At 39.8% G+C, this 13,908-nt stretch overlaps 1 protein-coding gene across 1 annotated transcript; it reads right to left on the bottom strand.

Annotated features, from left to right (window-relative positions):
* Positions 1-9,032: 9,032 nt before the first annotated feature.
* Positions 9,033-10,938, bottom strand: LOC139035132 (small proline-rich protein 2E-like). The gene is made up of 2 exons (XM_070467359.1): positions 10,738-10,938; positions 9,033-10,018 (listed from the first exon to the last, which is right to left on the bottom strand). The coding sequence occupies exon 2, from the start codon at positions 9,997-9,999 to the stop codon at positions 9,754-9,756; it is 246 nt and encodes an 81-aa protein (XP_070323460.1). The 5' UTR covers positions 10,000-10,018; positions 10,738-10,938; the 3' UTR covers positions 9,033-9,753.
* Positions 10,939-13,908: the final 2,970 nt, after the last annotated feature.

Raw genomic sequence — 13,908 nt, 5'->3', positions numbered from 1 at the left:
TCTGTTCTATACATCTGAGTCTCTTTTTCTGTTTTGCATATAGGGTTATCGTTATTATCTTTCTAAAGTCCATATATATGTGTTAGTATACTGTAATGGTCTTTATCTTTCTGGCTTATTTCGCTCTGTATAATGGGTTCCAGTTTCATCCATCTCATTAGAACCGATTCAAATGAATTCTTTTTAATGGCTGAGTAATATTCCATGGTGTATATGTACCACAGCTTCCTCATCCATTCGTCTGCTGATGGGCATCTGGGTTGCTTCCATGTCCTGGCTATTATAAACAGTGCTGCGATGAACATTGGAGTGCACGTGTCTCTTTCAGATCTGGTTTCCTTGGTGTGTATGCCCAGCAGTGGGATTGCTGGGTCATATGGCAGTTCTATTTCCAGCTTTTTTAAGAAATCTCCACACTGTTTTCCATAGTGGTTGTACTAATTTGCATTCCCACCAACAGTGTAAGAGGGTCCCCTTTTCTCCACACCCTCTCCAGCATTTATTGCTTGTAGACTTTTGGATAGCAGCCATCCTGACTGGCGTGTAATGGTACCTCATTGTGGTTTTGATTTGCATTTCTCTGATAATGAGTGATGTTGAGCATCTTTTCATGTGTTTGTTAGCCATCTGTATGTCTTCCTTGGAGAAATGTCTGTTGAGTTCTTTGGCCCATTTTTTGATTGGGTCATTTATTTTTCTGGAGTTGAGCTGGAGGAGTTGCTTGTATATTTTTGAGATTAATCCTTTGTCTGTTGCTTCGTTTGCTATTATTTTCTCCCAATCTAAGGGCTGTCTTTTCACCTTGCTTATAGTGTCCTTTGTTGTGCAAAAGCTTTTAAGTTTTATTAGGTCCCATTTGTTTATTTTTGCTTTTATTTCTGAAATTCTGGGAGGTGGGTCATAGAGGATCCTGCTGTGATTTATGTCGGAGAGTGTTTTGCCTATGTTCTCCTCTAGGAGTTTGATAGTTTCTGGTCTTACATTTAGATCTTTAATCCATTTTGAGTTTATTTTTGTGTATGGTGTTAGAATTTCACAATTTGTATGGAAATACAAAAAACCTCGAATAGCCAAACTAATCCTGAGAAAGAAGAATGGAACTGGAGGAATCAACCTGCCTGACTTCAGACTCTACTACAAAGCCACAGTCATCAAGACAGTATGGTACTGGCACAAAGACAGAAATATAGATCAATGGAACAGAATTGAAAGCCCAGAGATAAATCCACGAACCTATGGTCACCTTATCTTCGACAAAGGAGGCAAGGATATACAATGGAAAAAAGATAACCTCTTTAACAAGTGGTGCTGGGAAAACTGGTCAACCACCATGTCTGGTTCTAACTGTTGCCTCTTGATCTGCATACAGATTTCTCAGGAGGCAGGTATGGTGGTCTGGTATTCCCATCTCTTTACGAGTTTTCCACACTTTGTTGTGATCCACACAGTAAAATGTTTTAGGGTAGTCAAAACACAGAAATTATTTATTTCTTCTGAAATTCTCTTGCTTTTTTATGGCAGTCAGAATTACTGCCATTACCCTTACCGTAGGTTAACCACTGGTCAAACTACAGGGAGGGAACAGAGCCCCATCCATCAGCAGAAGGTTGGATTAAAGATTTACTGAACATGGCCACCAGAGCAAGAACCAGTCTTCTCCACAGCCAGTCGCTCCCATCAGGAAGCTTCCACAAGCCTTGTATCCTCTTCCATCAAGGGTAGACAGAATGAAAACCACAATCACAGAAAACTAAGCAAACTGATCACATGGATCACAGCCTTGTCTAACTTAATGAAACTATGAGCCATGCCATGAAGCGCCACCAAAGACAGAGATGGTGGAGAGTTCTGACAGAATGTGGTTACTGGAGGAGAGAATGGTAAACCACCAACATTCTTGCTTTGAGAACCCCTTGAACATTATGAAAAGAAATCATAAAGATCAGAGATAGAAACAAAGAAAACAATAGCAAAGATTAATGAAGCTAAAAGGTGATTCTTTGTGAAGATAAACACAACAGATAAATATTTAGCTAGACTCATAAAGAAAAAAAATGGAGAAGACTCAAATCAATAAAATTAGAAAAGAAAAAGGAGAAGTTACAATTGACACCATAGAAATACAAAAGATTACGAGACTACTACAAGCAATGATATGGCAATAAAATGGACAACCTTAAAGAAATAGATAAATACTTAGAAAAGTGCAACTATTCATGACTGAACCAGAAAAAAATAGAAAATATGAATAGACCACTCAAAAGGGCTGAAACAGAAACTGTGATTAAAAATCTTCCAACAAACAAATGTCCAGGACCAGATGGCCTCACAGGCAAGTTCTATCAAATGTTTAGAGAAGAGGTTACACTTATCCTTCTCAAGCTCTTCCAAAAATTGCAGAGAGAGGGAACATTCCCAAACTCTTTATATGAGACTAAGATCACCCTGATATAAAAACTAGTATGGAAACACAAAAGACCCCAAAAAGAGAAAAATAGAGGTCAATATCACTGATATACATAGACACAAAAGTCCTCAACAAAACACTAGCAGGCAGAAACCAGTAACACAGTAAAAGGAACACACACCATGATCAAGTGAAATTTATCTTAAGGATGGGAAGATTTTTTGCTATCTCCTAATCAATCAGTATGATAACACCACACTAAGAAACTGAAGAATAAAAACCATGTGATCATCTCAATAGATACAGAAAAATCTTTTGACAAAATTCAACACCCATTCATGATTAAAAATTCTCCAGAAAGTGGGTAGGTAGAGGGAAACTACCTCAACATGAAAAGGTCACATATGACAAACTCAAAGCAAATATAATTTTCAATAGTGAAAAACTGAGAGCACTTCCTCTAAGATCACGAACAAGACAGGGTTGTCCACTCTTACCACTATTAGTCAACATAGTTTTAGAAGTCCTAGCCATGGTATTCAGAGTAGAAAAATAAATAAAAGAAATCTAAACTGGAAAAGAAGAAGTAAAATTCTCACTGTTTGCAGTTGACATGACACTATACCTAGGAAATTGTAAAGAGGTTACAAGAAAACTATTAGGGCTAATCAATGAATCTGGTAAAGTTGCAGGATACAAAATTAATGCACAGAAATCCCTTGCATTCCTATATATTAATTATGAAAGATCAGAAAGAGAAATTAAGGAAATAATTACACTTACCACTGCAACAAAAATAATAAAATACTAAGGGCTAAAGGTAGCTATTGAGGTAAAAGATCTATACTCAGGAAACTATAAGACACCAATGAAAGAAATCAAACAGGACACAGTCAGATGGAGAGATATACAATATTCATGAATTAGGAGACTCAGTATTGTGAAATGACTATAGTACCCAAAGCAATGAACAGATTAGGTGTAATCCTTATCAAATTACCAATGGCATTTTTCACAGAATTAGAAGAACAAAGTTGCAATTTGTTTGGGAACACAACAAACTGCAAGCAGCCAAAGGAATCTTGAGGGGAAAAAAAAAAATGGAGCTTGAGGAATCAGGTTTCTTGACATAAGAATATACTATGAAGTTATAGTCATCAAAACAGTATGGTACTGGCATAAAAGCTGAAATATAGATGAATGGAATAGGATGGAAAGTTCAGAGATTAAACCCATGCAACTATGGCCTCCTAAATTATGACAAGAAGGCAAGAATATACAATGGAGAAAACACAGTCTCATCAGTGAGTGGTGCTATGAAAACTAGACAATTATATGTAGAAAAGTGAAATTAGAACATTCCCTAACACCAAAGCCTAAAATAAACTAAAAATGAAATGAAGGCCGAAATATAAGACCAGACACTATAAAACTCTTAGAGGAAAACACAGGAAGAACACTCTGTGGCATAAATTACACCAAGGTCTTTTTTTGAACCACCTCCTAGAGAAACAAAAATAAAAACAAAAATAAACAAATGAGAGCTAATTAACCTTAAAGGTTCTTGCACCACAAAGGAAACCACAACAGGATAACCCTCAGATTAGAAGAAAATCTTTTTAAATAAAGCAACTGATAGGAGGTGAATGTCAAAAAATAAGCAAACAGCTCATGAAGCTTGATATAAAAAAAATAAGCAACCCAAGCAAAAAAATGGGTACAAAACATAAATAGACGTTTCTCCAAAGACATATATATGGCCAAGAGCTGCATGGATAGATGCTCAACATTACTAATTAATAGAGAAATGCAGATCAAAACTACAACAAGGTATCACCTCACATGAGTCAGGATCAGTTCTGTTCAGTCCCTCAGTCATGTCCAACTCTTTGCCACCCCATGAATCATAGCACACCAGGCCTCCCTGTCCACCACCAATACCCAGAACTTACTCAAACTCATGTCCATCGAGTCGGTGATGCCATCCAGACATCTCATCCTCTGTCATCCCCTCTCCTCTTGCCCCCAATCCCTCCCAGTATCAGGGACTTTTCCAATGAGTCAACTCTTTGCATGAGGTGGCCAAATTACTGGAGTTTCAGCTTCAGTATTAGTCCTTCCAATGAACACCCAGGACTGATCTCCTTTAGGACAGATGGGTTGGATCTCCTTGCAGTCCAAAGGACTCTCAAGAGTCTTCTCCAACACCACAATTCAAAAGCATCAATTTTTCAGCGCCAGAGCTCAGCTTTATTCACAGTCCAACTCTCACATCAATGCATGACCACTGGAAAAACCACAGACTTGACCAGATGGACATTTCTTGGCAGTGTAATGTCTCTTCTTTAAAATATGCTATCTAGGTTGGTCATAGCTTTCCTTCCGAGGAGTAAGCATCTTTTAATTTCAGGGCTATAATCACCATCTGCAGTGATTTTGGAGCCCCCCAAAAAACAGTCTGACACTGTTTCCACAGTTCCCCCATCTACTTCCCATGAAGTGATGGGACCGGATGCCATGATGTTTGTTTTCTGAATGTTGAGTTTTAAGCCAACTTTTTAACTCTCCTCTTTCACTTTCATAGAGGTCTTTAGTTCCTCTTCACTTTCTGCCATAAGGGTGGTGTCATCTGCATATCTGAGGTTATTGATATTTCTCCCAGCAATCTTGATTCCAGCTAGTGCTTCTTCCAGCTCAGGGTTTCTCATGATGTACTCTGCATATAAGTCAAATAAACAGGGTGACAATATACATCCTGGTCAGGATGGTCATCATCAAAAAAAAAATTACAAAAAGTAAATGCTGGATGGGTGTGGAGAAAAAGGAACCCTCATGCACTGTTGTGGGTTCCCTGATGGCTCAGATGGTAAAAAGTCTGCCTGCAGTGCACAAAACCCAGGTTTGATCCTTACGTAGGGCAGATCCTCTGGAGAAGGGAATGGCAACCCACTCCAGTTGGTAGGAATGTTAACTGATGCAGCCACTATGGAGAATGGTATGGAGGTTCCTTAAAAAACTGAAAATAGAGTTACTATATGATCCAGAAAGCACACCACTGGACATATTCCCTAAGAAATCAATAATGGTTTTTGCATCACAGGACTTGGATGCAGCCTAAATGTTCATCAGTTGATGAATGGATAAAGAAGACATGGTACATATATAAATGGAATACTCAGTTCAGTTCAGTCACTGTGGTGACTGACTCTTTGTGACCCCATTGACTGCATGCAGCATGCCACGATTCCCTGTCCATGAACTCTTGGAGCTTGTTCAAACTCATGTCCATAGAGTCAGTGATGCCATTCAACCTACTCATGCTCTGTTGTCCCCTTCTCCTCTTGCCTTCAGTCTGCCCCAGCATCAACACCATGGACTGCAGCACACCAGGCTTCCCTGTCCATCAACTCCCAGAGATTGCTCAAACTCAAACTCATGTCCATTGAGTCGGTGATGCCATCCAACCATCTCATCCTCTGTTGTTGCCTTCCCTTCTTGCTTTCAATCTTTCCAGCACCAGGGTCTTTTCCAGTGAGTCAGTTCTTCGTATCAGGTGGTCAAAGGATTGGAGTTTCAGCTTCAGCATCAGTGCTTCCAAGGAATATTCAGTACTGATTTCCTTTAGGATAGACTGGTTTGATCTCCTTGTAGTTCAAGTGACTCTCAAGGGTCTTCTCCAATACCACAGTTCAAAAGCATCAGTTCTTTGGTGCTCTGCTTTCTTTATCATCCAACGCTCACATCCATACACAACTGCTAGAAAAATCATAGCTTTGACTAGATGGACCTTAGTTGGCAAAGTAATGTCACTTCTTTTTAACATGCTGTCTAGGTTGGTCATAGCTTTTCTTCCAAGGAGCAAGCACCTTTCAATTTCATGGCTGCAGTCACCATCTGTAGTGATTTTGGAGCCCCCCAAAATTAAGTCCTTACTGTTTCCATATCTATTTGCTATGAAGTGATGGGACCAGATGCCATGATCTTCGTTTTTTGAAAGTTGAGTCTTAAGCCAGATTTTTCACTCTCCTGTCTCACTTTCATCAAAAGGCTCTTTAGTTCCTTTTCACTTTCTGTCATAAGGGTGGTGTCATCTGTATATCTGAGGTCATTGATATTTCTCGCAGCAATTTTGATTCCAGCTTGTGCTTCATCCAGCATGACATTTCGCATGAAATATTCTGCATAGAAGTTAAATAAGCACTATACAGCCTTGACATACTCCTTTCCCAATTTGGAACCCGTCTGTTTTCCCATGTCTGGTTCTAACTGTTGTTTTTTGACCTACATACAGATATTACTCAGCTATAAAAATGATTGAAATTAGGTCATTAGCACACTGTTAACCAGCTATACCCCAATATACAAAAAAGGGTAAAATAAAGAATAGTTTGGTTAAGCACATATCCTTTTTCACAGCTTACTTGACTAGTAAGCCAAACATTAGAAAAAAGTTGCCTAGCTACAGTGACTTTGTAAACCTAAATAAACACTGTAAACCTCAATGTTCTTCAAAGTTGGTGTCAAAACAAAGAAGTAATTTCAGATGTGAAAAAATATTTAAGGCTCTGAGTTTAATGAGTTGTTTGAGTAAGAAGAGCAAGTAGTACACATGGAAAGGTGGCAAAACTTTACCTGGTAAGGATGCTTTAAGTTTCCCATCCTTCTGTACTACCCATGTTTTCAGAGCTACTATAGTTTCATGCAGAATGTTCCACTACATTCTATAGGTCCTTTATCTTCAGTATCATATTAAACATGAGGTTAAATTAGGAAAGAAAAAGCACAAAGAATATAAAAGGGCAATGGAGTATAAGAATCTTCCTGGTTGCTGTGCTAGTTACGTCTGTGTCACCTCCCTGCTGGAGCAAGCGTGGTGGTGAGGTGATGATGGTGATGGTAGGTGATGGAGACAATGATGATCTGCTGTCTTCCCAGTGCCATTTATGTGCCCCAACATGTACAAAATAAAGTACACACAATCATGTAATTTTTATGCCTCAGATATTTTGCAGTGTAACACTGTTTTCCCCATTTCAGAAAAGGGCCTTTTTTTCTGAGGAGTTAAATAATTTTTTAATCAAATTAGTCAAGCAATAATTAACATGGATTCTAAATTATATAGCAATAATCTTTTTTAAAAAGAGCTTTCTTCTTTTTTAAACAGTGTATTTATTTGTTAATTTATTTTGGCAATGCTGGGCCTTCATTGCTACATGGGCTTTGCTCTAGTTGCCATGAGTCGGACTGCTATCTAGTTGTGGTGTGCGGACTTCACACTGAACTGACTTCTCTTGTTGTGGAGCACAGGCTCTAGGGTGCTTGGATTCAGTAGTTTGCAGCATGTGGGCACAGGAGTTGCAGTTTCTGGGCTCTAGAGCATAGGCTCGATAGTTGTGTCTCTTGGGCTTAGTTGCTCCACGGAACCCGGGATCTTCCCAGACCAGGGACCGAACCCACGTCTCCTGCATTGGCAGGTGGATTCTTTACCACTGACCCATCAGGGAAGATCAGAAAGGATCTCTGATATTACTCAAATTCAGACAACACTGATTGTGGAAGCTGGAACTTTAGGATCAAAGAAGGATTAGCAATAAACCCAAATACAATATGCTATTGTTGTACGTGGTTTTAATAGAAAAAAACCCAAAAAACCAAAAAAAATTTTTTACCTTCACAAAAGAGAATTGTAGTTTATTCAGGAAGTGGAGAAGAAGTAACAATTGTCCAGTTGGTAGAAAGCCCTGCCCACGTGACAGACAGACACAGAAGACAGGGAGAGGATCTTCTGATGGTGCCCAGGAGGAGAGCTGCTGCTCTTCCCTCTGAAGCACTGTGTTTTCTCAGCTGTCTTCCCAGAGGCAAGTGGTGTAGCAGCCTCAGGAAGGAAGCCTCTGGCTGTCAGGAGTCCCTACAGGCATACTGCAGGCTTAAGGATGGAGAAGCTTCTTCTATATTCATGACAGGCTTTGAAGAAGATGAAGGTGGAGCTGTGGAGCTAGATGAGTCAGCTGCAAATATGGTGGTGAGGGTAACAGGGGTGGTGATGGTGGTGATGATGGAGACAGTGATGACCTGCTATCTTCCAAGTGCTATTTATGAGTCTGGCATGTGCCAACTAAATTATACACATTCATTGAATATTGATTCCTCAAAAGTTTGAAGTGAAAATACAATTTTCCCTACATTTTACTAAAGGGACTGAAAACCTGGAGAGGTAAACGTTTTGTTCCTCAAACAGTCAAGTGATAATTAAGCAGCTAACATGGAATTGAAATTGTGTAGAAGTGAAGTTATGACCAACTTATATATTAAAAAGATAGCATATTAAAAAGCAGAGACGCTACTTTGCCAACAAAGGTCTGCCTAGTCAAGGCTGTGGTTTTTCCAGTGGTCATGTATGGATGTGAGTGTTGGACTGTGACGAAAGCTGAGCTCTGGTGCTGAAAAATTGATGCTTTTGAGCTGTGGTGTTGGAGAAGACTCTTGAGAGTTCCTTGGACTGCAAGGAGATCCAACCAGTCCATCCTAAAGGAGATCAGTCCTGGGTGTTCATTGGAAGATCTGATGTTGAAGCTGAAACTCCAATACTTGGGCCACCTCATGTGAAGAGTTGACTCATTGGAAAAGTCCCTGATCCTGGGAGGGATTGGGGGCAGGAAGAGAAGGGGACAAAAGAGGATGAGATGTCTGGATGGTATCACCGACTCGATGGACATGTGTTTGAGTAAACTCTGGGAGTTTGTGATGCTCAGGGAGGCCTGGTGTGCTGCGATTCATGGGGTTGCAAAGAGTCGGACACGACTGAACAACTGAACTGAACTGAACTGATTATTTGATAAGACTCAAAATTTAGACAGTGCTGATTGTGAGAGTTTGATCCTTGTCATCAAAGGATAGAAACAAAACAAGATGATGATATGGTATTATTAAAAGCAGTTTTAAAAAGAAAGAAAACATTTTTGCCATCACACAAAGGAACTGTAGTTTATTCGTGAGGAGGAGGATAAGCAACAGTTGACCAGCTGGTAGAAACCCCTGCCCAGGTGACAGACAGACCCAAGAGAGGGAGAGAATCCTCTGATGGTGCCCAGGAGAAAAGCTGCTGCTCTTCCATCTGAAGCTCTGTGATGCTTTCCCAGCTGTCCTCCCAGAGGAGAGCAGAACAGCAGCCTCAGGAAGGAAACCTCTGGCTGTCAGGTATCACCACAGGCATACTGCAGGCTGAAGGATGGAGAAGCTTCTTCTATATCCATGATAGGCTTTAAAGGGAAGATGAAGGTGGAGCTGTGGAGCCAGGTGAGTCAGCTGTCCTCATCCTTTCCTGATCCAGATGCAAGCTGATGCTTCTACTTGCTTTTGGGTGGGCACTTCTGCTGGCATTGTTGGGGAGGTGGCACAGGTGGGCATTTCTGCTGGCACTGAGGAGGTGGGCAAGGCTCAGGACACTTTGGAGGTGGACAAGGCTCAGGACACTTTGGAGGTGGGCAAGGCTCAGGACACTTTGGAGGTGGGCAAGGCTCAGGGCACTTGGGAGTGCACACTACTGGAGGTGGCTGGCAGGGCTGCTTGCACTGCTGCTGCTGATAAGACATCTTTCTGGAGTCTCAGAATCTGAAAGAAATTACATGACAGTGTTCACAAGAAGGAACTGCTACAAGGGAGATAAGTGAGCTTATGTAATACCATCAGAGAGAATCTCTAGTCTTTAATGTGCTTTATTTCTTATACTCCTTTCAACAAATTTCTTACTTCTCCCTCATTAAGAGAGTTTTTAATTAGAAGAAAACTTTCTCATACAATTATTCCAAAATTTTTTTTGTTTGAAAGAAGCAATATTTTGAGTTGTTACTTTGATTTTATGAATATAGCATCTTTAAGAAAACCCATCATAAGTTCTGAAATTCTGTGTAAGCTCACAAGCAATTTCCATCATCATTATCTCTCGTGAAGTCCAAACAGGATGACTTTTGTACAGAGCAAAGGGTCACCAGGAAGGATACAAGGGCCATACACCTTCTAAGATAAATGGGTCTTTACCAGGGTGGAGGGATATCAAAATATACAGAAAAAGGAAAAGTACTTTTGTCCTTACTTCTTCATGTCAAAAACTTCATATTTATTTTATATTTCAATAAGAGAATTTGAACTCTGTACCAGAAACTTAATAAATATCATATATCATTCAGTTTAAATTTCAAGTTCCCATCAACCATCAACAAAGTAGCATTAAATACATGATCATAACTTTGGACACAGCGTATTTGTTCTCTCCAGCATAAATTCAACATTGGGAGCCCCAGGACAAAGTAGAACTGAAGGATCAGACTCACCAGTTTCTCCAAACTCAGTCGGGACTTTAGCAGGAGGATGGTGGTGGTGCAGCAGAAGGCCTTTTTATTGGGGCTTACTGCCCCACCCAGGGGAAGTGAAGCTGCCAAAACTGGCCTGGTTCAGTCATTTCCCAAGCAAATGCAAATCCATCCATAAGTGGCTTGACAGGGACTCTGAGAAGAGGAAGCATCCTGCTCCAGGATCTCCTCACTGGCTTATGTTTTCATGACTCACAGAGCCTCTGCCTTAACTCTCAGGGATTTTCAGCAGTGGGAGGATTTGGCATGTTCTCTAACTTGTGCTTAAAGGCTCCCCTTCTTGTTTGAGGAAGATGGCTCTTTTCTGTCTTTCACCTTCCTTGAGTTATAAAACTTCCTATCTTGTTCCACTTGAACTGGTTGCCATTTTGTTGTACATACTGAGTTTAAAAGGGCCTGGATGCCTGGTGACAGCTTTCTCTTTACCTCAAGTTCTTCTTATAATGGTTTCCCCCTTGATCCATGGCCTGCTAATCTAAGTCTCCTTTCTTCTTATAAAATGCACTGAGGGTGGGTTGTAGATCACCTCAGTAACCTTCCCGTCATGATACTTAGATGTGTTCAGTGAAGTGGTAAACTGTAGAATCTTCCTTTCACTGCCACGCCCCATAAAAAACAGGTCATCAAGCAAATTCCTCTGACCCTTATAAGTCTGTTTTACCTTGGATCACAGAGAACTCAATACGAGTGTAACATCACCTATAGCAATTCAGATGTTCCAGTAGCTTAGGCCCTAGATCTACAACTGAAAGCAAGTTTTTTGATCATAACTCCCCAACTTGACATACCACCTGCTCCTACATAATTTCTCCCAAGTGGCCCCTCTTTATTCCTTCCACTTTTGAATAAAACTTAGAGAATTGTTCAAAATTTCTGGCTTCCTGCCCCTTGGAAATGATTGGAAAACCTAATCTAGAAAGCAAGGGCAATCAAGCATCTAATATATATGAAAGTTGAAATAACTTTATTAATAATTCATTCAGTGTAGTTAATTGCCATTTATGCATAACATCTTAATAATAATTTTAATATACTTTCAATTCATTTAAAAATCCATTTTAAAATGTTAAAAGATTTTCCATATCAGTCACAGTGGAATATAAATCAAATGATCCTATTTCCTGCTCTGCTTTCTTCATGAAATTTGTCAGTGTGCTGGAAGGATTGACAGTTCATTTATGGGTGAATTTGACTGGCACAAGGTGCCCAGATATTTGGTTAAACACTATCCTGTGCGTTTCTCTAAGGCTGTTTGTGGATGAGATAAGTGGAGCCTGGCAGGCTACAGTCCACAGTGCGGCACAGAGTTGGACACAGCTGAAGTGACTTAGCAGGCACATGCAATGTTTAAATAAGTGGCCTGGATAAAAGAGGTTGCCTTCTATAAGGTGGGTAGTTCTCAGCAGTGCATTGAAGACCTGAATAGAACAAGACTCACCCTCTCCTGGTAAGAGATAATTTCCCTGCCTGTTGGCCTTCAGCAGGATTCTGGCTCTGTAGAGTTTGAATTTTCCAACTTCAGTTATTTCTCTCTCTTTCTCTGTCTCTCTGTGTGTCTCTCACTCTTTCTTTATAAAATATATATATATATATATATAATATATGCATTGTGATATACAATTTCATCTGTAGTTTCATGTACATGATTTTCTGTGGCCAATTAAATTAGAAATTCAAGAAGTTAGTATGAATTGAAGTTAAAGCAAAACTATTAATATTACAAGATTCATGTGATCTATAATTTTGACAAATATAATGAGCCTTTAGGGAATAACTAACATTCTGTGCACAGTGCCCTAGTATGTTTTCCAACCCTGACCAAAGATCTTGTTTCTGCCTTTCATTGATTTATAGATTTAGCCCTCAATAAGGCTTTGCTTCTATAGTCCCCTGTTCTTTCCCAGAGTTGAACAGTCCTCTTTTCTGTGATGTCCCCTTGGGCACTCAGGCTCTTTATGGTGGGCCTTGGCTTTTGAGGGTTCCTGTCTAGTTTAGAAATAAGTTATAATACTAGGTTTATATTACTGTAGAATGTGGAAATACATTTTTAATGAACTCAGGAACCCTCTATTCCTCACCCCTATGCTTCCTTAGACTGCTATGAAGTGCTTAAAATTCTTTATCAGGAAATAAATCTTTGTATTCCAATTAAATTTCAGGTTTAAATTGTGTGAAACAATAATAAATGTAAGATAATGTGTAAGACTCACACCATCACATACAAATGATTGAAAGCAAGTTTGTAAGGGGAGAGAGAATCAGAACACTAAAGGTCTGAAATCTAGGGTAATTATGAACTTAGGGCTGATCTGATACATTTGCTTTCTTTTACTCTTTCCCAAGATGTTTTAGGCTTCTATAAGACAATAAGTAAAAAATTATGTTAATGTTTATTCTCTGTCTTCTCCTTCAATTGTTCGGACACCTCAGCTTGCTCCCCAATGTATACCTCTTAACTCCCCAACATTGGTACACTGACATGTTGTCAATACATTTACTGAATAGTCCTTTCATGTCTTTTCAAAGTCTTCCTGTGGTCAGGAGGGCTGACTAACTGTTGCCAATTAAACATCTAAAATAATATTGGTAGATCTCTTCCTTGTCTTGGCCAAATTATCAGGATGCTTTTCAAGAATGTGGTTTGATAAATGGAAAAGGAGGAAGAATAGGAGGATGAGGAGGAAGAGGAAGTGGAGATACGTGAAACCTGTGACAGAGTTACCAGCTATGCTCCAACAAATAAAGGATTACTGAATCAAGCCATCGTCACGTTGGTTAAACAGGTTAGGTTTCCTGCACTGTCACTGCTCCTGTCAGTAAGGAGCAGCTTTTGACCAAGATAACCGCTGACCATGACCATCCAGGAACAGAGCCATCACTATAGCAGCTAAAGGATTAGTGTCTACAAGCAGTGTCATCACCAAATGGTTCATGTGAACTATCACAGGTGCCACTGTGTACTAATCACCTGAGTGCAGTCAGAATACGTGTTTTGTACTCAATAATGGGGACCCTTATAGTAGGAAGAGACACTAGTAGTCACATTTTGATGTGATTTCCCCTGAGTATGCCATAAGGACTTTCATAGCCTCTCTCATCTCAGGGTGGGGCCTCAGGGTAATTTGATCCTCC

The sequence above is a fragment of the Odocoileus virginianus genome, chromosome 5, assembly GCF_023699985.2.
Source record: "Odocoileus virginianus isolate 20LAN1187 ecotype Illinois chromosome 5, Ovbor_1.2, whole genome shotgun sequence".
In the NCBI taxonomy this organism is placed as follows: Eukaryota; Metazoa; Chordata; class Mammalia; order Artiodactyla; family Cervidae; genus Odocoileus; species Odocoileus virginianus.
The sequence above is the reverse complement of the archived record's forward strand: the minus strand, read 5'-3'. Positions and strand labels throughout refer to the sequence as shown.

What these genes read in the sequence shown, in the direction of transcription:
- LOC139035132 (XM_070467359.1), bottom strand. Translation starts at nt 9,999, where the DNA reads ATGTCTTATCAGCAGCAGCAGTGCAAGCAGCCCTGCCAGCCACCTCCA.